At 39.8% G+C, this 26954-nt stretch overlaps 1 protein-coding gene and 1 long non-coding RNA gene across 4 annotated transcripts; one reads left to right on the forward strand and one right to left on the reverse strand.

The window, feature by feature from the left end:
- Window positions 1–6682: 6682 nt before the first annotated feature.
- On the reverse strand, window positions 6683–23985 carry LOC104251254 (P2R1A-PPP2R2A-interacting phosphatase regulator 1). Of its 3 annotated transcripts, none has more exons than XM_059824269.1 (10): window positions 23840–23985; window positions 20311–20389; window positions 15269–15325; window positions 13144–13187; window positions 13010–13064; window positions 12463–12555; window positions 11824–11912; window positions 11077–11141; window positions 9961–10057; window positions 6683–8795 (listed from the first exon to the last, which is right to left on the reverse strand). In XM_059824269.1, exons 1-10 carry the CDS (start codon window positions 23953–23955, stop codon window positions 8636–8638), a joined length of 855 nt encoding a protein of 284 aa, XP_059680252.1. In that variant the 5' UTR covers window positions 23956–23985; the 3' UTR covers window positions 6683–8635. The 3 variants fall into 3 exon arrangements, with proteins under 3 accessions (XP_059680252.1, XP_059680250.1, XP_059680251.1); XM_059824267.1 differs by having other exon boundaries at window positions 11077–11138; window positions 23840–23955; XM_059824268.1 differs by lacking the exon at window positions 12463–12555 and having other exon boundaries at window positions 23840–23955.
- A 408-nt stretch (window positions 23986–24393) lies between these two features.
- On the forward strand, window positions 24394–26821 carry LOC132318166 (uncharacterized). Its single transcript, XR_009484292.1, has 3 exons — window positions 24394–24563; window positions 25164–25221; window positions 26671–26821. It is a non-coding gene; the product is annotated as an uncharacterized LOC132318166 (long non-coding RNA).
- Window positions 26822–26954: the final 133 nt, after the last annotated feature.

Below are 26954 nucleotides of genomic sequence, written 5' to 3' on the forward strand. Positions count from 1 at the left end.
ACAAATCTTTATAAGATGTCTATGTAATATGCTCTATCTATATAAAAAACAGTTTGGAAATTGAACTTTCTTTCTCCCTGCATGTTATGGGTCACTTTTCTGTTTATGCATGGAAATACAAAGAAACCATGCAGAAATGAGTGGTGTCAAAAAAAAAAAAAAAAGGTTGATATTGTTAATCACTGTACATTTTTTCTTATATATATAAAACAACTAAGACTCCCTAGGGCAATAAAATGTTACTTTAGTTTGATTCTCCGAAGAACCGAAATTGTGTTATCTATCAGCATCAGATGATAAAGAAACAGTCAAACATTGACATTTGTGGGGAAAAAAGAAAAAAAACAAACACGTTTCTAAGTGGTTTGAGAACTCCATGTTCCAGAGCCCGTGCTTGCCTCCAGTCACAAACACGGAGAGCATGTTCTCCTGCCACTGTATAGCTGCATTCTCGTACCTTCACTGTTAATTCTGATTTTCATGAGGTGGTTTAACGTGCCTCTTCTTGAGGAAAGGTGAGGGAATTAAACAGAAGTTCGGGAGATAAAACTGCCAGGTTGTGCATCAGCCTGGCTGTTATGTATTACAATACCTACATTTTTATGTGGGCAAGAGTAGGACTTAACTCAAAGACAATGTCTTAAAGGCCCAAGCTGATGATATTAAAAAAAAAAAAGAAACCAAACCCTTTTTCCCCCCATATCCTGGAGTTCCAGTCATGGGCCAGGATTGTGTTTTGCCAGGTGCTTGCAGCAGTACAGAGAGAGAATCCCACATCCAGGAACTGAGTCACTACAACCACGGCTTGACGCCTTAGTCCTGCAGGAGAGCGCACGCACAAGACTTGGGACATGAGATTACAGGAGAACACAGAGCCAGACTGCCAGCATTCATTTTCAAGGAATTTAAAGAGAAGCAATTGGTTTAGAAAAACACCTTGACCAAAGAAATCGGTAACAAAAAGTTACCAGCAACTAAAAGGACTGAAAGATTGGACCATTTCTTTTTCAAGGGCAAGTGAGGAGTGACACACAGATAAAAAGGGATTAAATGCACAGTGTAACTCAGCAGATACAGGTAAAACTGGTACTTGGGCAAAATACGCATAACAAGTCTGAATTTTGACTTCTTTCTACTTCAAGGAAATTACAGCACACTGTACAATCACAGATTTATTCCACTGTTTGGAAAACTAGACCGGAGGAGAGTTTCACTTCAACACTGCAAGGGGGAATGTATCAACGCATGTTACAGCATGGTCACAGGGAAACACTAGTAAAATTTTACCAGGTGGATACACAAGGTTTATAAGATATCTTCTGATACTAGAGGACACACCTCTAGTACTTACTTAATAGGGTTATGGAAAGCACTGAATGCCTTTGGAAGTAAAACCTGAGACAGTGAATATGCCTCCTCTTAAAAACACCAGGAAAAACAGTTAAGTAAGTGGTCACGTAATTTCCTATTCCTGACTCTTAACACAAACAAAACAGTCATTTCCTTGAAATGGAAAAGTATTTTGAGCAGACAGTTAGGAGGGCTTTAAGATCATCCAGCAGAAACAATCCTCTTGTTTACCTAGCACTTACTATGGCACTGATATCTCAAACAAACAATGCTGGCAGGCAGGAAACGAGAGCGCTGCTGAGATCACTTTCATTAGCGTCACTCCTAGTAGCTATAGGCTTGGTACATGATCTCCTCTAGGTGTTTGCACTTGTCTGGATCAGAAAATGCTTAGACGTCCCTGTTTTCGCTGAAGGAGTGAATCACAGAATGCTTAAAACTACAGTAAACCCAATATAACTGTTCCAGAGCTCCAGGGAGCTAAGAATTGTCAAAGCCAATCGTACGTTATTTCATTTTATGTTCACATGTAGCAAGCATCTGATAACCAACAAGCCTAAACTGGAAAGAGGCTGCCAAATAGGTTTGGCAATAAATCACCATATTTTAGTCCTTGTTTGTCAATGTATATTTAAGATATACCTCACTTTCCTTGTAACAGCTTTCCTTATAAATGCCAAGTTCCATCACTCCTTTCCTTTGTCAGGGGTATGAATCTCCTACTTAAGACTTATGTGCATCGGTAATCCATCCCACTGGTAGGGCAAGACTACAGAAGGGAACTTGCCCAAGCCAGTAAACCAGATCCAGGAATGCTTTGTTTACAGGAAAGAAAGTTCTCAGGCACTGAGTGATATATGTTTCATAGGGCCTGTGGTGATCCAGAGCAACCTCAAAATTTAGGGACCAAGCTGTATTGGAGGTCTTAAAAAAAAAAAAAAAAAAAACAACCATCCTCTCTGCCAGGAGGGAGTTTGAGTTCTTGGTCCAAGCAGCTCTGGTACTTTGCCCTCTGACCTTGTATGAGACCCTCCTGGCTGAAAAAAGAAGGGAACAGACTGCAATACAAAGCATGCAGGGCTGAGTAATCCTGGTATTTGATCCTCCTGCCTAGCTGTGTGCAGAGATAGAGGCTGAGTGGCCATAGAAAAACAGGTTCTCTCCTATGTCCCTGTGAAACAGGTCACTCGCCTCCTTACGGCAGTGCTAGAGAAGGCACTAAAGCCTCTCATTAAAGCCTGAGGAGAGACATCCAAAGTTAATGGTGCTGGCGATGGAGTCTATCTTCCTTGTATGCATAGCTCGATGCCTGAGGAAATTAAATTAAGACTGAAACTGTTGAAGGAGAGTGAAGTATGCTGTTGCCAGCAGCATATCACTTGCTTAGTACTGCTCCACACGAACTAGTGAAGATTGGGAAGCCATTACTACACAATCTAGCAAGAGCCATTTAAAGATAATGAGTGTATAAATGAAAGGAGTCTAGACAACCTGTGTATTCTCAAAAAATAAGTATTGGAGGTATGAATTCAGGCAGGTGACACTCAAGTGAACAACTAAAGCCAAGTAAGGAGGTATATTCACTTTTTGGTCTATTTTTGTCTTCTGTAGAACACAACCTTGCAGAAGCTCTCTGCTGTACGCTAACAAGCTGTTTACTTTAGATAATCAACTGTAGCTAATGCATATCAGCTCTTGAAAATTTGCAAAGCTCTATAACCACGCTGACAATATAATGTGGAATTACATGCAGGCAAAGTTAACACACACTGGTCTTTGAAAGAGCAGAGACTCTGCAAAAGAATAGTTTAAGCAAGAGCACAACCATGATTACAGCAGCACGATCAAAGCAGTGGATGATCTCCTCACTGGGAGGAAAAAGGCTAGTAAGAAGGCCCACCTGTGTAACAGGCTCCCTGTAATACCTCTGTCATGGAGTATCAATTCAGACACACTTAACTGCAGCCGTCCTGATCCTAGCAGAACAAAAGATACTAAGAAGGAACAAAGATGACTGATAAAATGCATATCAAAGACATGGAGTAGAAGAACCAAGAATCTGTAATGGAACTTAAATCCATGTTTACAGTTAAAAAAAGGCATTAACAATAGAATTTACAATAACAAAATAGAATTTACAATAACAAAATGAGAGCATTCTTCTCTAGGAAACTGCAGATACTCTAGGTGGCTTGAGGTACAAACGTCAAGGCATTAGGCGAGCATATGCTTTGACAAACAAGAAACCACCATCAAGACACAAATAAAACTCTGCAGTAGGCTCTGGAATCCCGTGTTCCATCAACACCACGAAACCCATTAGCGCCTTTCCCTCAGGAATCTGCCAGGAATCTCCAAAATCAAAACCGACTGCTGAAGTGAATGCACTTAAAATGAAAGGATCTTGATTTATTTTGAGCAGGAAGTTTCTTGCAGCTATTTCAGTGCCACACAGCCTGATTTAAGCTGGCTTGAACGACAACACACTATTTCTGCGCCACAAAAAACAATGCATGATATGCACATCATGGTTTTGATTTTTCTCCACATGAGGGGAAAAAGTAATTATGAGAACCACATTTCCAAAGATTAGTACCTGCAGCAAAAACTGCTCCTGCTTGAGCAGCTCTTCCTACTTGACATCCAACAAAATTTAAACATTTACATGCCATTATTAATTGTGGAAGGAAGTCCTAAATAATGAGCATTTTCCAAGGCTCTTACAAAGCAAGTAAAAGAAGAAGAAACTAAACTACCAGAAGAATTCTAAATTTGATAAATGCCAGATTTGTCTGAGGAGTCTTCATGGGTTTGGGGACGTCTGACCAGTTCCTTGAGAGACACAGGGGAACCAGCATGAAGAGCCCGTGTTTGGTTTTGGGTTAAATGCACTCAACTCCTTCCCCCTCTGGAATTTCTGTCCTCAAGCCAGCTACTGAAAGTCAAACAAGGTTATTCTCCTTCAGTTGCTTATTTTTTTCCTCTCCTCTCTCATGCTTCTACCACAAAACCCCAACAGGGGAAGCAATCTCTCCCTTAAAGCATGTACACGGGGTCTGGGTCTTTTAGATGCAGGGTAGCTGTCTGCTTGGAGTCCAGTGTGACAGAACAAAGGCATCTCCTGACCAAGACCTAGGCTGGCTGTCAACTGGTCTCAAGTTTATCAAACAAGGATGCTCATACCAAATATACAGAAATGGGAAGACTCTACTGTTGACAGGTAAAACAAATGGACAATCATCCAAGACATACCCTCAGGAAACAGCTACCAAATAAAAAACATGAGGTGACAATTTTTGCATTCAGTTACTGAAAAGGACTCTTGCAAGCCAAGCGCTCCTCTTTGGATCAGTAAGGTTTTAATTATTGCACTGTAGCTGTAAACATTCAATTACATTTACAAATATTTTAACTTCCAGGAGAAGAGGGACCAACTTAAACTCCATCTGCCAGTTGGTGATGAGAAAGGTTGCTTAAAACAGGATATGAAGAGCTCACACGTTTTAATTATGACTCCTGAAGCTCTCTATTTTAAGTAAATGAGTTACAACTCCAACATATGCAAGAACACAACAGCATAAAGTGAACATTTCCGAAATGACTACTGCTAAGAAATGCACAAGCTGTTCTCAAGCTGGAAGCTAGCTGATGGAGCTCCAGAGGTCACTCCTGCCTTTAGTCACTTCGCTAGCAAATAACCTCACAATACCAGGGCTGGACTCAAAAATACAGCACCAATATTAGAACCACAATACACATTTATAAATCAAAATATCTCAGTCTCACTAACACAAGACTTTGGAGACCTGTTTTGTTTGTACAGGTTGGCAATCATTTACACTCAAGTTTTCTGAAGAAAGGTGAAAAGAACAAATCTAGGATTAAGTTCTTCTACTAATCTCAGGAGGACCGTGGGCAGCTGTTCAGTTGAGTATTGAGATCAACTGGCTTGCTGACAGCACACAGAAGACCCTAGCAAGTTAATCTGTCTGATGCACGGGCTCATTTTTCCTGGCATTTGTACCTCTCTTCTAGCATGAAGTATCTGTTCCTCTGCTAAATGCAGTAACCACTGAAGCGCTCATTCCAAAAATACGGTCCCCCTGAGCACTGGCACGGTTATCAATGTTCCCTCAGCAACTACGTCACTCTGGAGAAGGTGGAAGGAAGAAAAACACCTACCAGTTGTCAAGGAAGACACCCTGGCTCAAGACCCGATTTAACTGCCAACAAATCCTACAGGATAGTTTTCAACCAGTGCCAATCACAAGCATGACTTTGGAAGGGTGTCATTCGAGAGTCGTGATAGAACCCTGGAGAGAAACAGCTGTATGCCCCGAAAGAGTTGCAGAATAAAAAAGTTTATATAGAATAATATATCCTTATATATTATATTTTTTATCTATACATATATATATATATATACACACATGATCATAATACTTCTAATATGGCCTGAGACAAGAAAGCTGCCCATTTCTTCTCGGAGGAAGACAAAGGCGTAGACGTTTGTAATATAAACTCAGATCAGTTAAGGAACATCAGATGCAATAGTCCTCTAACCATGACACTTAATCAAGCAAAGCTTCAATATGCATTGTTCATGAGTAAATGGGGAATTAGTAAAATAGAGGCAATACTAACAGCATGAGTTACTACGTGAGTACAGGGTTGATTATGCACATTGTATAACACCCTAATTCCCTGAATCCAGATACAGAATAATTTGGTTCCAAAATTTTATCTTTCATTTCAGTGGAAAAAAACTATACATGTCTCCTGTCTCCAGGGCACAAAACTGCAGCTGCTTGATGACATGGACGGACAAGAAATTGAGATGCCTTTTTCCACAAGTTCAAAGTAATTTCTGTTTTGCAAAAGCAGGGAAAGGAATGACTGCAGATATGTAACTATTTCTCTCTCCTCCAACAGCATTAATTGCCCTATTAAGGCAAACCACCAAGACTCCCCACTTCTTCCCAAGAGGTAAGAGGCTCAGTACTGTCCACCAGCCAGCTGTAGCTTCTATCGTCCAAACTATTTCACTACAACTTCCTCTAGGTATAAACTAGGGACATGTTAGGCTATTAAAGTCTTTTGAAAATGTTCGGTTTTATTCTTCAGTTTTCCTAGAGTTGTCACAGAACTTTAAGATAGCATTACAGTAGGAAAACAGAAAAGTCTGCTGCAGATTTTAAGGCCAACTTAAATGTAAACTAGACTGGGTGGAAGTGGGTTACAATAGATATTCTGATTTAAAAAGAAAAACATCTAATCACAAATGAAAACAAGAACATAGTTACCTTTCTAACAAAGTGCAGAAACAGCAAAAGACATTTATTTTTCCATTTATTGGCACTTATTTGAAAAATAGCATAAATATTAAACAGAAAAGAGACAAGTTGACCCACACGCAACTATTAAACCCCTCTACTGATGCATCTTTTAAAAAAGACTGGAAGAAACACCAGAAGGTTCTTTCTTAAGAAATACGCAAGATTTAAAAAAAAAAAAAAATCTTGCCCTCACCACAAAAAAGTGAACGCACAGCAACTCTTTGGCACATACCTGAAATTGTGAAACAAAACTATGCCATATTAGACAGGGAGCACACAGACATTAAACACAAGCTTGTCCATCTGCCACAGGGATGAAGGGCAGTCTGAATTTAAAAAGGAACTGCAATCAGTAAGTTGACTATTACAATAATTTAAGAGGAATGAAATCAGAACTGAACCATATAATATCTTACTTGAACTGACTAAAACTATTAAATACATTCTATTTTCTTTCTACAATAAGGACATACGGAAACTAGTCATTGGTCCTCAGGTCACCAGGTCTTTGCACTCCAAGTCGTCCATTTATAATTTTGATGGCTGCTGTCAATCAAAGCTTCATCCATGTGAATCTTTCACAGCAGAGTTCAGAGTTGGCTTTTTTCCTACTTGAGGAAGTTTCCATACTTTTCTCACTTTGTTACAAATTACAAAGATGTAATGCTTCATTATTAACCTCTCTGGAGAGAAGGCTTGAAACCACATAGTACAGATGCGTACACATGTACAAATGGGGACCTAGCTGGGAAAGTTCAATTGCATAACAGGAGACAACAACTAAAATGAAGTTGTCACTGGAAAATCTGAAGCAGCTGTCTATGGTGGGGTTTGCAGATTTTTCTTCCTGTTCGGGGAATTTCAGAGTTGAGATCAGGATGCCTCAACCCACTGACTTTTCAAATATAGTACAAGAGTTCTGAAACAGCTCAGATTACCAAATTCTAGGCTTCCAATCAGCATCTGAAGTTTTCAACGGTAGAAATAACTTGATGCCATTGTTTGAGGAAGTGACATCAGGAGATTAAACACAGATTAAATGTGTTTGATAGCCTCAGCCTGTAAAAAAGCATTCAAGATTCCTTACTGTTTTTGTCCAACAAGTCATATATGAGGACAAATACTGTCTGTTAAAATGCACTTCTGAAGTATTAAATACTAAAACCTCAGGATTTAATGTTTTGTTTCAAACATTATTACTATTTTTCCCTATGAAAAGACCTTTAACAGAGCATCTAACACTAATACGTCATCTAAATGGGGAAGAAAAAAATAATAATACAAAACCCCAGAATGTTCCACACCTAATTCGGATTTAGTCACAACAGCAGTCATGATCATTAATAAAATCCAACATATAAATTCGACAATTCATCAACTTGTTCTTTTGACATCTATTAGAACACAGAATTGATTAACAGCCAATCAGAACAGAACACAAGAATCTATTTCCCCCCTGCAGTATTTCCCCTTTCATATGAAGAACAAAAGATACAAGTATCTAACACTCGGGGAATAAAAACAAATTAGTAAGCTGCTTCATTGGTTTCTGACTGAGGACAAACATCAAAGTCATCTGTTACTACATAAGCACCACTTAATATTAGTGAGGACACTGCCTGTTGGCTGTTGGAGAGCAGTGTCTTCCACAAGCAGAATGTACATACAGTATTTGTAAATTACACCAACAAGACAATATCCATTGTAAATCAACAGCTTGCTTACAAATTTTAGCATCAAATATGTCTGCAATTCAAATGCTTACTGTATTTTAGTAAATGTCATACAAATCACTAGAAACGTGAATTCCTCCTCAAGGAACTATTCTGGAAGTTTTCTAGAAATAACGACATTTCTGGAAGTTCCTATGAGGAACAATCAGTTACACACAACAGAGTCTTACTGATATCCAGCCTGTTTCTTGGTGTCCATTAGCAGACTTCTGCTTCTCAATTAATAGGTAACTTAGCAGTAAGATCTACGGGTAAAAAAGGAGATCTGGAGTCAGAAAGTGAGACTGCAGAGTCTGTGTTGGTGCCGACTTCAGCTGGTGAGTCACAGGAAGAGCCTGCACTGCTTCTGTTGTCATCAAGAGCATGTGATGACAGACTGAAAACAGAGTAACATCAAGATACAAGAAATGAGGTACTCTTTCTGATAAGTTTCAAATACTAGTTTCCATTCATTATAAAGCCATTTTAAAAACAAATGTACATCTTCGAAGGAACAGTAAGCCCTATGATTCGAAACAAATCTGCAACTACACACCTTGCAGTCACTTCCAAACAGCCAGATAACATTCTGCCAATTTCTTCCTTCAACTCACCCAGAAACGGTGTACAGATGAGAAGCATCGGGCTGAGCAATTCATTACAAGATTTAACCCACCTCCTGCAAGGTCCTGGGCTAGCAGATATCCATAGGCCTCTCTTGTCAGGAGAGCCGACGATAAACTGTACATACTTCAGTTGTACCATTCACTACATACTTCACAGGACACAGAATTGTAACTATAGGTGATCTATCATTAATGATAGCATCAAAGTATTTTTTAAAATTACCATCTCCTAAACCAAAATGCAGCAACTGAACCTGCACTGCTATGCCTACTATGAATAGGGTGTGCAAAAAAGGTATGTTTTCAAACTACCTTTAAAACACCTATTTTATTATTGCCACTGCAATGGGCTCAAAGCTTGTGCACAGCTATGTGTATTAGCTGAGAGGCAAAAAGGACAAACATACTGTGAATCACCCTCTCTTGATAGTTGTGGGGGCACACCCTACGTATTATTAACCTCTTGACTAAAATAATAAATCAAAATCCCCTGCTATTTCAACTCGTTACAATTTTTTTACATGGTACTTTTTATCTCCTCCCAGCAGGGAGGGTCAGACAGAGTAATTTTCCTATGTGACTACAAGCAAGGGAAAAAAGGAAGAAAAAAACCTCAATCGGTCCACAAGCATTAGCATTCATACGTGTCTGCAACCTGAAACTAGACTCCAAAAATTACCAGCCATAAGGTGTCTTTTCCTAAACATGCTCAACTCCCACATGCGTGAAGCATGTTAACAGTCAGTCCTAGAAATTGTAAAACTGTAGTGAATATTACTGCCTGTTTACTGTGATAATTTCAGTGCTTCAACATTATGGGATGTCTGTATTAATAAAAAAATCCAAACAACTTCAAGCATGATCATTGCTAGATGAAAAAAGACTTGTTTGTAGCGCCTCTGATGAAATCGACACAATAAATAGCACAGCATTTACCATCCTCCAAGGTCCGCCTGATGTGAAACTTCAGGGGTAAGCATGTTGGTGGATCCTTGGAATAATCTTTTTGGATGATCTTCTATCTCTGTTACACCTTTGGTAAGAGATAAGGAGTGATAAAAAATTACCACTCATTTAAACCGAAATTTACTTTCAACATAGATCTACAGAGCAAACAGAACAGAGGTTCAAACTTAATACAATCTATTGAGTGTTATTTTATATGTAAAACATAGAAGTTCAACGCTGACATTTTAAAGACTGTTTATTTCTTGGAAACATTCTAGTCCAAGCTTCAGGGAAGTTTAGCGAGTCATGAACTGGGGTTTAGGTATCAGATATTTATTCTTCAGTAGCGAAGACTGTTTTTTTTATTCCAGTTTATTCAGCTATTTGTTCACTAACTAGCTCCGTCAATGTAGAGAAGCTGAGAACAAGGAAAGCTTCTTTTCCTCTTGCAATCAATATAAACAAGGTCCAGGACTATCAGTAAGCTTATATATTGACTTTGATTTCCAAATACGCTAGAAGAAGGGAGGCTAGATATATGCTTACACAGGCTACAACAGAACTCAGACAAAAGTATTTTAAAAGCTGCCTCAGAGCCAGAAGTGTTCTGTTACAAAGGTGAAGCATGAAGACATATTTAAACTTGAAGAAAAATGTAGGAAGATAGAGAAACATTTCCCAGTAAAGCAGTAAGGTGTTTACCAGGTCTCTGGATCAGTTTTTGGTTTTTACAGTACCCGTGAGCTTCAGTTAGCCAGGACTTTCAAAATTTTCTATTTGTTAAGTTAAATATACCAATAGTTGTAGTTCTTGTTTTGTTAAGCAGGTTACATTAGTTTCTTATAGGACCTATATGACTACAGCAATGGAGAGGCATTAGAACAGAACAACTATTAGTTTTACAGAATAGTAAAAACTAATTTATCAATTTGTCTGGTTTATCCCTATAAATAGTTCCATTTATTTGGTCATCTGTAATACCCTCTATTACTAGGCACTCTTTGAAACATCAGCCAATTGAACAGAGTTATGAAGAAAGCCATATGGATTATTATAAAAAGTAACAGGTTGACTTATTATATTAGCCAAAACCAAATACTGTACCTTTCCTTTTTATCGACCCAAGAACACTTGGTCGAATGCAGTTAATCGGACTCTGGCTTCTCCTGCTAAAAGAAGGCATATGCTATACTGATATCACCATTAATAAAGGAAGCCTGAAAACATGTGAAGAATCAAAAGATATTCAGATAACAAACCACTAAGTGGAAAACACTAAGAAAATAGGCATTAAAACAGCTTATCCAAAATAAATCCTTTTTTTTTTCCCTGAATAAAGACCAGAAAGCAGAGAGCTTAACAGAAAAAGTTTAATCATATTATTTCACAGCTGGGACAGTCTAAAAGCTCACATCTAGGCACTGACTAGATCTCAGCTGACAGGCAGTACTTTGCTGAACTGTTTGGGCCTAATAAAATTTATCTGTATGCCCACATCACTCAAAACAACATCCAATGCAACTAAACCAGAATCAGCAACAAACCCTAAATCTGTTTGGGGTTTTTTTTTTTTTCCCCTTAGAATTCAATTCAATTAGTTAAGAACTGATTAAGAGCAACGTAGAGACTACACTGAGAAGACAGATGCCAAAATGCAGCCCACTTTCCTGATGTTATGACATGAGGATTTTAAATATTTTAGAGCACTGTAAAATCCAAAGTTTACATGAATATATAAAGTTGTATTTGTGATCAGAAATCAATTATGTATATAACAAATTCTGGTATTTCAAAAGCCTACTGTGAACAAGCTGTACTAATTTTCTGTTATTGATATGATCTGGTACTTACCTTGAAAATCGCCTTGTTGGACTTGGGCTAGGACTTGGAGGTAATCCACTGCTACTCACCAAACTTTGCAAAGATGGTGAGAAACATTGCTGAGAGTTAAACAGTTTGTGTTATTTACGTATGAACACTGTATCACACTCTTATGGTAACAACTAATCCTTAATGCAGGTAAAGAAGCAAGCAACTATCAATTTAAGCAACCAGTCAATATGGCTGGGTATACCGAAATACCACTGTTTGTTACTGAGGAAAAAAAAAATTAAGAAAAAGTTGGATAGACTGCATTTTCATGTGGAATACATGCAAGTTGACAAGGATTTATTTCACCATAGTCTGGTTTAAACAGACTATGGTTCATAAAATAAGAATGTATGCCCCTTCCTCTTATTCCAAGAGGAAGGCAAATAAAGAATAAGGTTCATTAACAGTCGAACACTCCACGGAAATTCACATGCACAAGATGCACAACTGCTAGCCGCTATCTTTGGTTTGGGGGTTTAGGGTTTTTTTGTTTAGTCTGTAGTTTCTTGTTTGCAGCTGAGGTAGAAAGGAGCAGGTGGCTTCATCTTTTGCTACTAATTTGGTTGAATTTATTTAGCACTATTGAAGATAAAATCATTATTACCACATTTTGCTCACCTTCCCTATTCCTCTGGTAGGTGAAGGAGCTGGAGAAACTGGGACAAAGTCTACTTGCTTTGGTGATGATGATTTTTCAAAATCATTGTCGCTCTGTAAATATTACATACAATTAATCTTATGAGCAAGTTACCTTAATATGAAAAGGACTGACTGGTGTGGAACTGAGTATGATTCCAAAGTTATCCTCCATCATATTAATAATTTTTAGGTAGCCATTTATGACCTAAGCTTAACAAAAAAAAACCCAAACCAAAACAAAAAAGCCTTAAACATTACGTGGTGAGTATCAGAACGTGGAAGAAAATTTGAACAGGCAGACATCCATGCAATTTTCCTTTTGGCATACTAGCCCAAGGAACCCAAACGTATCCTCAAACAACTGGTAATTCTATGCCTTGTTGGTATGAAAAATTGCTGATCAAAAGCAGTGATATACTAACACCTTAATTGTAGGTCAAACTATAAAATAAAATGTTGACATGAGAGAGTCTCTAGTGTCCTGATACTGATAATAGAAACACAAATTAAAGCATGAATGCATTACCAGGCTCAAGCTCTCCTCCCATGAGTGGCTCATCTGCATTGCTACTTGCACTTCTCTATAAAGAAGAAAAGAAATGTATTGTCCCGGGCCCATAGAAGACTGTGTTAAGTATTCTAGTTTGTCTTAATGCTTACCTTTCACGTACTGTTTCTCTGTTCATCAAATTCATTCCTTCTTCCTAAAAGATTAGCAGATGAAAAATTAAGACAAAAAAAAAAAAGCTTTGCTACAGCAAATCAGAAAAGCTTGTTTCATTTCACTTATGTATGTGGAAAATTTAATTCAACCCGGTTAAGCAAAAATAACCTTAAGCTCTCACTACATGAAAAGGAGTGAGGGGGAACGACAGGAAAAAGATGTAGCAAGACAGACCATCCCAGAAGAAGTGCTTATGGGAGTTCGTTGTTTCTCAGGCAGCTTTTTTATTTTCATTACTATCCAAGAGGTAATTACAAAACTGAACAATGATAATACGAACCAAAAATTCTGCACATGCTAGAGTATCTTTATGCAGTCTCGTATAAGATTATTTCACAAAGCGGAAACTAGTACAGATAATCATCAAAAGCATGGCTGGATTCTTACCTTATTCTATGGATTAGTAACTACCTAGACACTTGTCAGCGTTTTATTTGCAATACAGTGCATTGTACACAATGAATTTGGGATTTATTTTCTTTTTCCTAAAACATCCATAAAATGTTATTAAAATGGATCAAAGATGTAAAATTAAACTAAACATTAACACCCAGTTAAAGTACAAACTTGACTCAATCTCCTCTTACGTAGACTAGTCCTTAAAACTAACTGAATACTGTCCAGTCTGGTGAGCGCATGAGTAGATTCTCTAATTCAGTCCAGTTCAAGAATAAAAGTTCAAGGAAGCATCTTCACAATCTTCACCATATGTATGAAGAGTCTTACTACGTTAGTAAGTGTGTGATTATTTGCTAAGATTTGAAAGAGATCAAAAGTAAATCACACAGGTTCCCATCTGTGCCAGTAAATATACAGGACATGGAATTTCAACTTGTGAATTTAATGATCAAACACAAATTAGGAAGTGTAATTGTTCGCTTTAATAAATGTATGGAACAGGTATGAATACAGAAGTATTTTCCAAAAAACTGAATTATCAAACTTTACTTCACGTAATACAGCAGAGCCACAGTAGTTCATTCCCTTGCTCTCATCACATTTACATGTTAATCCTAAGCTTTATATGCTGATAAAAACAGCTCTACAACTGACCTGAGTGCTTCAGAGTCTCTTCAAGCCAGTAAATTATTTACATAATGAAAGCAAGCAGTTATTTTCTTCAGGATTACTATGCATGCACCTTAAATATCTGAGGTGGGAAGCAGAAGTGCCTCCCATCACTTCAGACATCATACCCTGAAAATGCTGTCCAAAGCATTAAATTGTTTCTTAATTTTTCACCCTGTAAAAATCAAGCCTATCCATTGAAAACTAGCATGCTAAAAGGAATTATTAAAAAAAAAAAACAAAACCAAAAACAAACCAAGCATCTTCAAGCCAATTTTATAAACATTCTACTGTCAAAAAGTCGACACATAAAATGGAGGAGCCACAAGAGTTTGAGCTGTTGATTTTAAAATCCGAGTCTTTAGACTGCGGTCTGTTGTCTGGTAGCAGTGCTATTTAAGCCTACTCAGATATTTGCCACACCCCCCCCTCCCTGCCTAAGTGTTTGCTCTTGTGCCCTTCCCCCTCCGCTCATGCTGTGACAGCACAAGTACAGTGATCTGGGTAAGAAAATTATACAGATGAAAAATAGCCCAGCCAGAAGAGTCCAAACTGTTTCTTAGCCAGAGTGCTTCCTTATCCAGTTCATTTTCTGGCTGCACAAAAGTCTTGTGCCAACACAAGTTAAGGAATGCTTTGTTATTGGCCCTGAATATTTATGCTGGCACTACTGCCAAAACCTTGGTGAAACTTTACCCTAAGGGTTTACATTAAAGGTTTCCTTTCTAAAATGTCCATTTTAAGATTTCTCTTTCTGCTCAAATCATCTTCTCACTACAAGATGCACTCTACTTTATGAAATTTAGAACAAGACCTGCGGACAAGATCCAGTTTTTACTTCTGAAAACACCCTGAAGTGACCGCTGCAAGACTCTCTACTACAGTTTCAAAGTAAATCTATCGCCATTTGAAGGACATTACACATTAACTGCAAAAAACCCAACCACCTATAAAAAATCTAAAGTTTAAAAAAAAATTAGAACCTGTGCTTACCTGTTTGATTTGATGAAGACGGCTGCTAGGAATACGGATAGGAGATGATGGCACAAACTGCAAAACAAAGCCACATACAACTGAAACACACTTACAAACTACATGAGAAGGGAGAGGAAGGTGCAGGAATGTTAGTAACCACTCCACAGTGGTATCCCAAACTAAAAAGTATATGTATTTTGGTATGGGTTTTGTTTTTTTTTTTTAAAAACAAACCCTAACATTCATAACATTCTCTGTATACACAAACTACATTCATTAATTGCAAGAACATGGTAATATGTATTCCCATATTATACTGCTTTGTATGCTCACAGATGCTAATTGACATCAACCTGCCTTTCATTTCATTTCCAGGCAACTAGAACTCACAGCCTTCTCTACAGAATGAAGCTGCCCAGGGAAATGGTGGAGTCACCATCCCTGGAGGTATTTAAAAGACCACTTATGGATATGGTTTAGTGGTGGACTTGGCAGTGTTAGGTTAATGGTTGGACTTGAGGATCTTAAAGGTCTTTTCCAACCTAAACGATTCTATGATTCTAAGCTGCTTTTAACTAGCACACTGCCACCCTTAATATATATCGTTGCATAAATATTTTCATTTAACTGATCCAGAATATTTTCATTTAAGTGATCCAGAAGGCTCCCCAATAGATCATTTAAAATTACAAACCCACACATTGTCCAAAAAGGTGTCTGGATTGTTGTTTCCCTATAAACAAGTACTTTGACAGGTTAAAAATATCAGCTATTAGAAGGCTATTGAAGAATTAAATACCTTCCTCATGGTTTCTCAAGAGCTTCACCAATTCAGGTGAAATTGGAGAGCATGTCACTAAAAATAGTCTTCTGTTAATTTTGTCAGTTTTGCATCAAGATCTCATTGGAATACTATGATCTTAAACTGCATACTCAAACCCAAGTAATTAAAAGTAATTATTTTCTCAAAATAGAATTTCCTTTCATGTATCTCCTATCCCGCAAATGTTTGACCCTCAGCTGACTTTTGTCAGAACCCATTCAGGGATCAAAAATTCAAAGCTAAAGCTTTGAACAGAGGTTTAACTTCTTCTCTGTAAGCTGACAACCCCTCCAAAAAAAAAGGCGTCTTTTTAAAATGGATGTGTGTTCAGCAAGTAAGGTTTGTGTTATTACTAAGTGTTTATATACTTTATGCAGTATGAGGCTTCATTCACTTCACAAAACATTACTAGAGCTCTTCATTATGCTAATGGTGGAGAGCTAACAAACATTCAGTTAACCATTTACTGCACCATCTTCTAATCAGTGCCACGGAGAATATAAAGATTCTGCTGTCTTATACAAAAGGTTATGGTAAGTTATCAGACTATTAATGCTTCATATATCCAGAACCCTCCCTCAAAAAAAAAACCCCAAACATCAAGACATCACACCCTTCTTCTCACAAAAGATACTAACCTATCAAACTCACACAGAGGATGTCTAATGTTTGTGCCAGAATTTAGTCATCATAATATGTACTACTAAAGTCTAACAGCTATAACGTTTTGATTTGCTACTTCGTAAGTCCAGTTTAGGTCAGTTTTACTATTATACGGGGCTCCCAAAAATCCTGTGCACGTAATAAAAATTCCTCCAAGCTGTACCAGCCAATGTGGACCTTGAGTTGACCTTGATTCTCACCCAGAGAAAAGGTTCTGGACAATAGTACATTCTTGCCTATTCACTCTGTCATTCCACAGTAGAAATGCATTTGTTCCACTCATTATATTCTAATTTTATGATTGTGATCCACATACTTTAAGGTCTGACATTAATAGAATATATATGAAACCAGTGCCTCACAGTGTAAAATAAAAATTATAAAAAGACAGTCAAGTGTTCCTCTGCAGGATCTAATGCACTAACTAAATCCATTAACTCTGATGATCCTACATCCCATCTCCAACAAGTCATGACCCTTGCTTTGTCAATGTGTAAAACTCACTTTTTCCCTGGTGGTAGTCCTTTGATTTAATTCTTCTGAAAAGAAACTATCAGAAGCCTCAGTCACTTTTAGAGGATACTTGCTAAAGCAGACTGAACGCATTTGTTAAAGTTACGCTACTCAAATCCCCAGTGTTTTAAGAAAGCACAAAGCTTAATAAAAAACATTACAAACTATTACACTATCACATGGAAGAGAAACACCTTCGCCTTCCTCCCTTCTCCAGTGTGTCAGATAATCTTTTGCACTGAAGGTGAGGTTTCGGAAGAGCCAGTCTGGCAGGCAGCACAGCCAATGTAAGCAGTCACCTGCCCCTGGTGCCTCTGCCCTTCCATCGCCGTCCCCGCAGTGCCCCCTGCCTTCTGCCAACACAAGCATTTGTGGGGCCACACAGTGAGCCGTAACAGGGAGCTTATCTAGCTTTAAAAAATAATAAAAACATTAAATTAAAAATCAACTTCTGCTGAAATAGTACCTAAACATCTAACCACAGACTAAAATGCTTTGCTTAAACAATGAAACCAAAACCCCAACCACACAAACAAAACAAAAAACACCAAAACATTCACTCACTAGATGCCACTGATACCTTCTGGAAGGAAATAAACAGCAGATACTGAGCCTAGTTGACCCTTCCTTGGCAACTACATGTAGTGTCAGAAAACTGCAAGCTAAGCCCCAGCCAAAATGGCATAGCTGCCCCTGGAGTCATCATTACAAAAGAGCTGCAGTCTGAGACTTGGAGAAGCTACTCAAAAAAGAAAAGATTTTAGAATTCAGCTGGGCAACTGGGACAACCACAACAGCCCTGAAGATGGAGCTAGATGGAGTAGGACCTTCAGTTATCGGAGCATTTTAGCAACTCCCATTGTTCCCATGACAGTGAACACAACACAGACTAGACAAAGACTAATCAGTTTTTTTCCACAAAGTTTAACAAAACATAAAATTTTAGCTGTACTTATCATACTAAATTAACAAAGTTTCAGTCACTTACTGAATCTCTTCACCTTCTTTATTGGAGCTTACACTGCAATAAAACTTGGATTAGTTTTCCTAAATACAAAAAAGTGGGGTTTAAAGTACACTTTATCACCTACTTATTGTAAAATTTAATTTACTAAAGTAGATGTCACCTAGCTTCTTAGAATATCTCTAACATCATAAAACTACACTTACTACTTTGCTATAGCAAGAATACCAGGTGAGGTTGCTCAGGGTCCTTAATGCTGAAAGTTTAATTATTTTTACAAAATTATTTATCTATGGATGATCCTGGTTTAAGACCACAGAAGAATGAGATAATGTCTAAGTTCCCTTCCAATTCCATCCTCCCTGCCATCTTCAGCAGAACCAAAAACCAGACCATAATTCAAAGAAATATTTCAAAGTGGACAAGGCACTGATCTAGCAGTCAATGGAGCACATGATTTTTAGCATCAATAAAATTTCAACTATATTTTGTCAGCATCTGGTCAGCTGGTGGTGAAGAAGAAAGTTAACTTTCAGGATGCTTTTAAATAACCTTCAAGTGAGGTGAAGGGTTAAGAACATCATCCCATGAAGACGGGAACACTGGTTCAGCCCAGAAGACTGCAACATCTATTAGGGGCAGCCAGAAGAGCCAGCCCATCAGTGAACTAGCTCCTGCTTCCCAGCAAGTTCCAGGCAACGCGCTCTAAATCAGCATCTTTTTTTCTCAACAATTGAGAATCTTCAAGAAGTAAACACAATAAACTGAGCTTTCACCTTTATTTGTTTCTCCTTTTGTCTGACCACAAGCATAAACAAACTTTCCCTAAGCTGCCACCCTAAAAATAGATATGAAGAAAGAGACTTGTTTAAAGAAATATTTACCATAATATGTTCTATCAGGTTTATATCCTAGCAGGAGAAAGGCTTTTCCACCAATCTTTCTAGACTTTTACATAAGTATTCTGGTTCTGTTACAGATGCAAACCTTTGCTGAAGTAGTTGTCTGTCCTGATTTTAAAACAGAATTTTTGCTAAGGGGCATCAGTCAACAAAAGAGGAGAGTACTATTCTTCAACCATTAACATGGGGCTAACAAATTATTTCTAAAGCGTCTTCAAAAGGTAACTAAGAAAAACAGGATAATTGCTGTTAGCAATCCAGGGACTTTGTTTCCCATACATAAAACAAAATTGATACCACTCCCCTCCCACCCCAATATAGCTTAATTTTTCCAAAACATTAATAATCAATGGAATGCAGCTGGAAGTTATCCTGTGTCTACATATTTCTCAAGGCCTTCTTAGGGGAAAAGTTACATTTCTGGTTATACATGAAAGTCTGACCAAAAATTCCTTTTGGTTAGAGGAAATAACTACTCCATGCACCCTAACCCTTTAAGGGTTAGCAGATCATGCTGTCTATGTGATCCTGTGCAGGTGTTCTAAATCAGTCAAAATCACACCCTTCTACCACAATTTGTATGATACTAAAACACAAGATATGCGATATTTTCTCTGGGTTTAGATTAATATTTTAGAAATTCAGATTTGGGGAGTTGCAGTAACAGAAGTCTGACAAAAGTTGACATCACAAATGAACGTCTCCAAGACATAAAGAATCATTCATCCTGAAAGTCTCAAGATTCATGTTCTATCAGCCAGTTATATCTTGTTATATCAGTTGTTGATTACAACTGTCTATTCTGTCATTACTGTATATAAGACAAATTAAGATCATAACATCACTGCACTTTTTAAAAAAAAAAAAACAGAATTGATTAACATGTTGGTTACTGAGCAATACATCTATGTAATTAGTTTTCCTTGTGAACTACCTTTCTTACTCTACCTTAGAACACCTGCTTGCATTTTATAAACAAAGTTATGATCATAATGAAATGTAAGTACTCTCCAAGGCCAAATGGTCTATAAATAACATTTCGCTATAGCTACAGCGTATTAATGTCACAGTCTAGAGCCTTGTTTCTGAAAACATGTGGTATTAGTTTCACAGACTACAATCTAATTTTCTTCTTTAATCCTGTTTGCACACTTCTGCCTTGGACCTAGCGCAGTTGGTCTAATAGTTTTCTTACCAGACTGTGACGATTCATAACTGTGGTACTGTTCCTGCGGGTTCGCAAAACGTTAGCCTGGAACACCTGTGAATTATCGCTGTGAAAAGAAACACTTGTCAAACGCAAAAGCCATTTCCTTCCTATCAAAAAGTACCTCCTAATGTAAGCTCAGTTTCAAATGCTATGACAGCTATCATCTCAAAACAAAGCACTCAAGAGACAGGTATGTCTGTTGTTGGCAGAGAGTGGAAACCAAATTACTCTTCCCTCAAGTCCCAGCAACTTCAATTAATGACTTTAATTAATCATACTGAGTCTTCAGAATAGCTGAAAATATTGTTAAGACTGATCATTTCTGTGGGAATTCATTATGTTTGGAATGGCTGCAGCTTGTGTATTGCTTTGAACATCATTCAAAAGAACAAATTTATAAATGGCATAACCAGTAACTGAAACCAGCTTCAATGCCATAGATAAAATCGAATAAAAAATAGTCTTGATAAAACTTATCACCATGAACATTTAATAAGTTCTGAACTTTTTTCCAGGAGAGGTTAAATTAAACATACAGTAAAACCAGTTTTTAAAGCCCTAAGACTTTTGACCACAGTCACATTTCTAACAAGGAAGCAGTGCATCCATTTAAGTAATGCAGGATTAGTTATTTGATATAAAATGAGCTCCTTTCTCAAGGCAACTTTAGTTCTATTGATTCCTAAAGCAAGTTTTAACTAGTGTTATCAACAGCCATTGATCAGCACTTAATGAACGAGACTGCAGAAATTAAGTAAGTTTTATGGTCACTAGAAGAAAAATTTTGAGCCACAATCCTACAGTCCCCACGCCTACAAATCACTGAGGAACTGCACAGGCAAACAGATCCAAATGTAGGACTGTAATTAGATTAAAATTACAAGAAGTCACTGGGTTGTATCTTTTTGTCTCAGCTGCTAATCTGGGATGAATAAAAGCACGACACAAATACAATTTCTTAAAACTAATCTGACCAATAGTATTACCTTGTTCTAAAGACGGATAATCATAATGCACTTTAAAGACACATCTCTGACAGAATCCTCCAGTTTAAAATGCACCAGTCAGACATGTAAATTTTAGAGAGCTTTTATCTAGCTGTAAAATAAACAAAGCTTATACTATGAAATAAAAGCCCATAGGAATTGGCATAAGCACTGCACTTTTCACCAAGAAGGCGGCATTGACTCTCTTTCTCTAAAATGTCAAGTACAAATGACAAGACTTCATTTATAATTTTCAAAGAAGTTTCACTCAGTTTACCCCCACAAGAAATCAAGCAGTTGCCATTTGATAGGCAGTGCAACAGGAGAAATTTAAGGGATTCATGACATGATGTTTAGAGATGAGCTTCATGGGCTGAAGCCAACAGCTACAACTCCTTTTTGGTGTAAGTGTAGTGGTTGGTATGCAAACACAACACAAACAGTACATCCTGAAATCCAGGGTTTGAATGGAGAAAACAGGTTGGAATGATTCTGTAACACATTACCGTAGGCTGAGTCTAATATTCAGTGCTAACTAGAAGAGAAGAGAGGGAGAGGAAAAAACCCCTACAATCTTACTTTTAATCTCCCTTGCAAAAACACCAGAGCTGGCCAGATCTCGGACTTACCTTTCACAGAAAATTCTTACAGTTCCCATTAAAAATCAATTTTATTTGGCATGATAACAAGAATCAAAAGTTCTGCAAAAGGTAACTTCTGTGATCTAAAATATTCCACTTAAAAATGTTCTGTGGCTCTACAGTAACTCATTCTCCAAGCTCCTTACTAAATCTGTTAATGAAGAAGTCGAAACAGGAGGCAGAGTAGAAAAAGCAAGCTGTTCAAGAGCAAGAGCTTTTGTTTCAGTTTACTCAACAAAGCCATTCTGGGAAAAACTGAAGTTTCTTGCCAAGAGCTGCAATCTTGCAAAAACAGTTTTCTGCTGGAAAATTCCTAACTAACAGGCAAACCACTGCAACCATGTCAAATTACTTCAATGGCATTTCAGTTTAATTTCTATTAACACCTAATGTATAGCGTAGGCACAGTTTCAAGGCAAGAGCTCAGGCTTACCCTTCTACCTGCCCAGGCCCTGAAATAAATAATTTGTTTACAGTATGGTTATGGGATGCCTTTTTTTTTATTATCAAAATAATTTAAGAGATTATAAAAACACCTCGTCTCAGTTACATAATTAGTTTACCTGCTCAGAAACCTCCCTGAGGAGCAACTGCCATTCACAATACTTCTATACTGCATGAAAATGTAAACTGATAGCTGTTTCATTATGATTATGTAAAAGAATCACAATTATGTTTACTTAACATTAACTCATGACTGAATAGGCAAGAATTAGTATTTCCTCTGAACTGTAATGTACTGTTAACCATTTTGGTACAAGAGATTCATAAGATTTGCTCGTCACTTGGTATCTAGTTCCTTACAGAAACATGAACTTTAAGAAAAAAAGCCCAGTAAGTACTTATCATGTATTATACTATCTTTTATAAAGTTTATTGTCCATATGCTCTCCCAAACTGCAGACATACTACTAGTAGCAGCACATGGATCACCCTGAAGTTAGATGGTAGCCACACCATGTAGCAGATGGGGGCATCTCCCAACTTCGTGACAGCCAAGAGGAGGCAAGAAATAGCACTCTAAGTTATAAACTTACCCAAACGCAAAACCATACAAGAGACCATGCATGTCTGAGAGCTTTCGCCCTACCCCTGCCTGGGACTGCTGCTGTCTCTGCCCTGTCAGCTGAAGAGAGCTAGACCTGGCACACATGGCAAACATCCAACCCCCTTGCAAATACCACCTGCCACAGGCTGATGGCAATATCCATGCTAACAAAATTAGTACCGTCCAGCAAAACTCCAGGACCACTGATACACTAAATGTAAAACTTATGTTTCTTTCAAGGTCCCACGAAATTATGTTCTTCCTCGCATTTGCCCGATTGTTCTGAAAGCATTTACTGTTGTAATTGTACACAGTGCTGTGATTTTTTTTGGTCAAACTTGAACCATTACAGAAATCGCAGAGATTGCTACTTTATCTATAATAAGGGCCACAGCCTTGACGCTGTGTACTGTATGTTTCACAGCTACACAACACACAGCAGACCTAGATGAAAACAAGCAAAGCGTTTTAATAAAGCTACAGCACGTCTACCTAGGCTTTCTTGCACCCCTCCACACCTAGAGGGGTATCTTGCCTAAGTCCCTCCCCGCTTGGGACACCGCTCAGGAGCCCACGCTTCCCCATACGCCCGAGGCGCCCCAAAGCATCGCCATCGCTTTGCGCTGCGGGACGGGCGGCGAGGAGCGCACCTCCCAGCCCGGCCCGGATAAACGCGGCGCAACCCCCTGGGCTACAGCCAGGGCGGCCACGGACCCGGCTCCCGACACAGCGGCGGCCAAAGCCCCACGCCCCGGCAGCCTGCCCCGGGGCGGGCCCAGCTGCCGCCGGGGCTGCGGGGCCCGCCGCTGGCGCCGCGGGCCGGGCCGGGCCGCGCTCACCTGAGCCCGTGGATGAGGGGGGCGCTGTTCGATCTCCTCAGGCCGCCCCCGTCGCTCGGGGCCGCGGCGCTCCCCGGCGGCAGCTCCAGGTCCAGCTCCATTTTCTCCTGAGCCATCGCGGCAGCGGCGGCTCCGGCTCCTCCCGCTCCGCCGCGACGCCCATTCACTGCCGGCGGCCGCAGCGGCTCCTCATGCCGCCGCTCCCCCCGGCCAGGCGCGGCGTGGCCGCCCCTACAGGCCCCGCGGGCGGCGCCGCAGGCAGAGTCCGGGGGCGCGCCGGGCCCGGCGAGGGGGGCGGCCCCAGCAGCGCCCCATGCCGGGGGCGGCCCGTTCCCCCACCCGCTGTCGCTGACGGACGAGCTCCCCCCGCCGCTGCTGCCGCCGCCTCCCGAGGGGAGCGAGCGCCTCGGGCCGGACACCGCACCGCGCCCGCCGCCGCACAGCGCGCATGCGCCACAGGGAGCCCCCGCACGGCGGGCCCGAGCCGGTGGGCCCGCGACGGCGGGGCGCATGCGCAGAGTGTCCCCGCAGCCGTCGGGGTCGCGGCTGCCGGCGGAGTAGCCCGGTTCCCCGGGGCTCTTTGCCGCCGGGCTTGAGGCCAGCCCGGTGCGTGGAGGGGTGCGGTCTCGGTGCTGCTGTTCCCGCTGAGCCTCTCAGGCGAGGACAAGCAAAAATCACTGGGAGACATGAGGCGGGATGGACAGGCACAGCCTCCGCCGCTGAGGTGAGGTGACCGAGGGGCCGGCGCGGCCTGCCAGCGGGACTGCCCGCCGGGGGCGGGGTGCTCTCAGGGGCCGGGGCTCCCCTGTGCCTGGAGATGTACAGCCGCAGCTCCAAGCGGTGAGAAAGCTTAAAAACGCACCTGCCCCCTCCGCGGGGGTGCCTGGCCCGGCTGCTGCGTGTGGGAGAGCCCAGGCCGGCTGCTTGGCCCTGACCCCCCCCGCGCTAAGGTTACATGCGTCGAGCTCGGCTCTGAGGCACAGATACTCAGTGCTGTAGAAGACGCCTGTACCCTTATTCTTCTATGCCATAGCAGTTTCTGTCAAGCCCCGTCTAAACATTTGTGTAGAGAGCAATTCTGTCCTTGTGCACATACTGTCTTACGTGTCAGTGTCAATACTTAACTGTTGCCATGTACCCATCCATCTAACTGTAGTTAAATAATTTTATCTTAACTGTAGCTAGATATTTACAACTCAGATTTAATTATTTTAGGTGTCTAAAGTATATTCATTAGTACTGTCTCGCTAAGCGCTACAATGCTGACCTTTAAATATCAAAAATGAAGCATCTGAGTTCATACCTAACCACTGTCACTTCTCAGAAATACAGGTGATGGTTCTTTGCAGGCCCAGGCATCTCTTCATCAGTTTGTATTCCAGGTGAGATTTTCAGGCAGTCTTTAAGAACAAAAATACCCAGAGAAGAAGAGTAGGTTATAAATAGCTAAAACATTTTTTTTCACAGCTCGCATGCTTACTGATTTATTTAAGGCTGATGGCATATTTTAACTTTGGGTGGCTGCATTTATTTGACCCACAGGGATATTTCCCTAATACTATGAAATAACTCCCTCATTGTTGCCCACGCTGTAACTGCGTGCCCACCGGTCCCTCAGTATCACTGTACCCACCTATGTCATTCTCCCAGTCTCCGTTTCCCCACTTTGAATCTCCATCCTTCACCTGTATCCTACCAAGGCTCTGTTTAACATATTTTCTTGTTTCTTAATCCCTGTTGCCATGGTCATCTGCGCTGTTTCTCTAACTCAGTCATTTCCTCATTTCCATGTTTCACGTCATTCTATTCCGTAGCACAACTCTCCCACAGCCCCTTTTCTCTGTCCCGCTACCCTCCTCGGGCCTTTGAGGGTCACCTTGACAGTCCCCGGTTTCTCTTGTATCTATATTCCCATTAAGGTTCTCTTGGCTATGGTAAACCTTGGTCGGGCAGTAGGTTAATGTGTTGGTGCCTGGCACTAGAAAATTTGGGTACGTGAAGCTGATGCTTTTGAGCTCACAACTACATTTTGGATGTTGCTGACTTTTTCCTTGGGCACTCTCCAGCTGTCCTGTGAAACACTTGTGCTGAAGCGCTAGACAAGGAGAATGGTGCAGGTTCTGTATTAAAGCTCTAGTGTCGTGTTCCTTTTAGTGAATGGCAGCAGTGAGAGGTGATTAACAGCCTTTTCCTTTTGCAGCAGCAGATCCATATTTTCCAGTGACTGATCATAATGATTAGAAATCAAGCAAAAGACAGTTTTATGTTATTTACCTTGTTTATTTTTGGAGCAGATGGCAATTATGTATCATCTCCCAGAAAGGTGTCATTGCTGGCTACGATATATCATCATGTAAGCAGTGGCACAGGCCTGTGAATTGTGTTCCTTCTGCGGTAATACAAGGCAAGGAATTTTGTCTCCAGGTTTTTCAATATAAATACATACTGAAAACATCCTGAAAATGTTTAAAATGTAATCTCGTGGGGCTGTTAACTCCTCTCAGGTACCTAATAGGCACAAAGTTCTTTGTTAATAGTGTCAGTATAATGCAAGAAATGCGAGCATCAACAGAAACAGTTGATGAGACATATACACTGTCTCTGAAGGTACAAAAATGCAATACACTCGAGTTGGTCTTGATTAACAAAAAATGCAAGGAGGTACCATAGTAAATAGCAAGCTGTATAAGCAATAGTTCCGCTCAGTTATCTAGGAACATCTACCTTCAATCGTTTTGAAGTTAGAGAATAATTCATTTAGCTATGTTCCCACATAAGAAAGTTGAAATGATGAAAAATCCTAACTTTATCTTAACTGTTTCTGTACCTAGCGCTGTGGAAAAAGAATTGCTGTTTCCCGGGAGAAAATGAAAACCTTTTAAAATTTGGTGCTGGTAAAGACCCTGAAGATCCCCTGCGTGTAAGAGACAAATGAGCGTGTTGCAATTGTTATTATAGAAAAATATGGGGAAATAAAAATCAGTAAGCACAAACTGAAGATACTTTGATCACTTGGAATGAATTGTAAAGGTCAGTCCAAAACCTAAATACAGCCAAGAACTAGAATCACATGTCTCTTAATGAACTTTATGCCAGATTTCTGAAAACGGCGCAG

This window comes from Gavia stellata, chromosome 14 (genome assembly GCF_030936135.1).
Source record: "Gavia stellata isolate bGavSte3 chromosome 14, bGavSte3.hap2, whole genome shotgun sequence".
Taxonomy (NCBI): Eukaryota; Metazoa; Chordata; class Aves; order Gaviiformes; family Gaviidae; genus Gavia; species Gavia stellata.

Excerpts from the sequence above, each read along its gene's own strand:
- LOC104251254 (XM_059824269.1), bottom strand. The coding sequence starts at position 23,955 with ATGGCTCAGGAGAAAATGGAGCTGGACCTGGAGCTGCCGCCGGGGAGC. Across the intron at positions 15,326-20,310 it reads TTATGAATCGTCACAGTCTG|TTTGTGCCATCATCTCCTAT; the intron begins GTAAGAAAACTA and ends TTTGTTTTGCAG. Across the intron at positions 13,188-15,268 it reads GTCTTCATCAAATCAAACAG|GAAGAAGGAATGAATTTGAT; the intron begins GTAAGCACAGGT and ends CTAATCTTTTAG.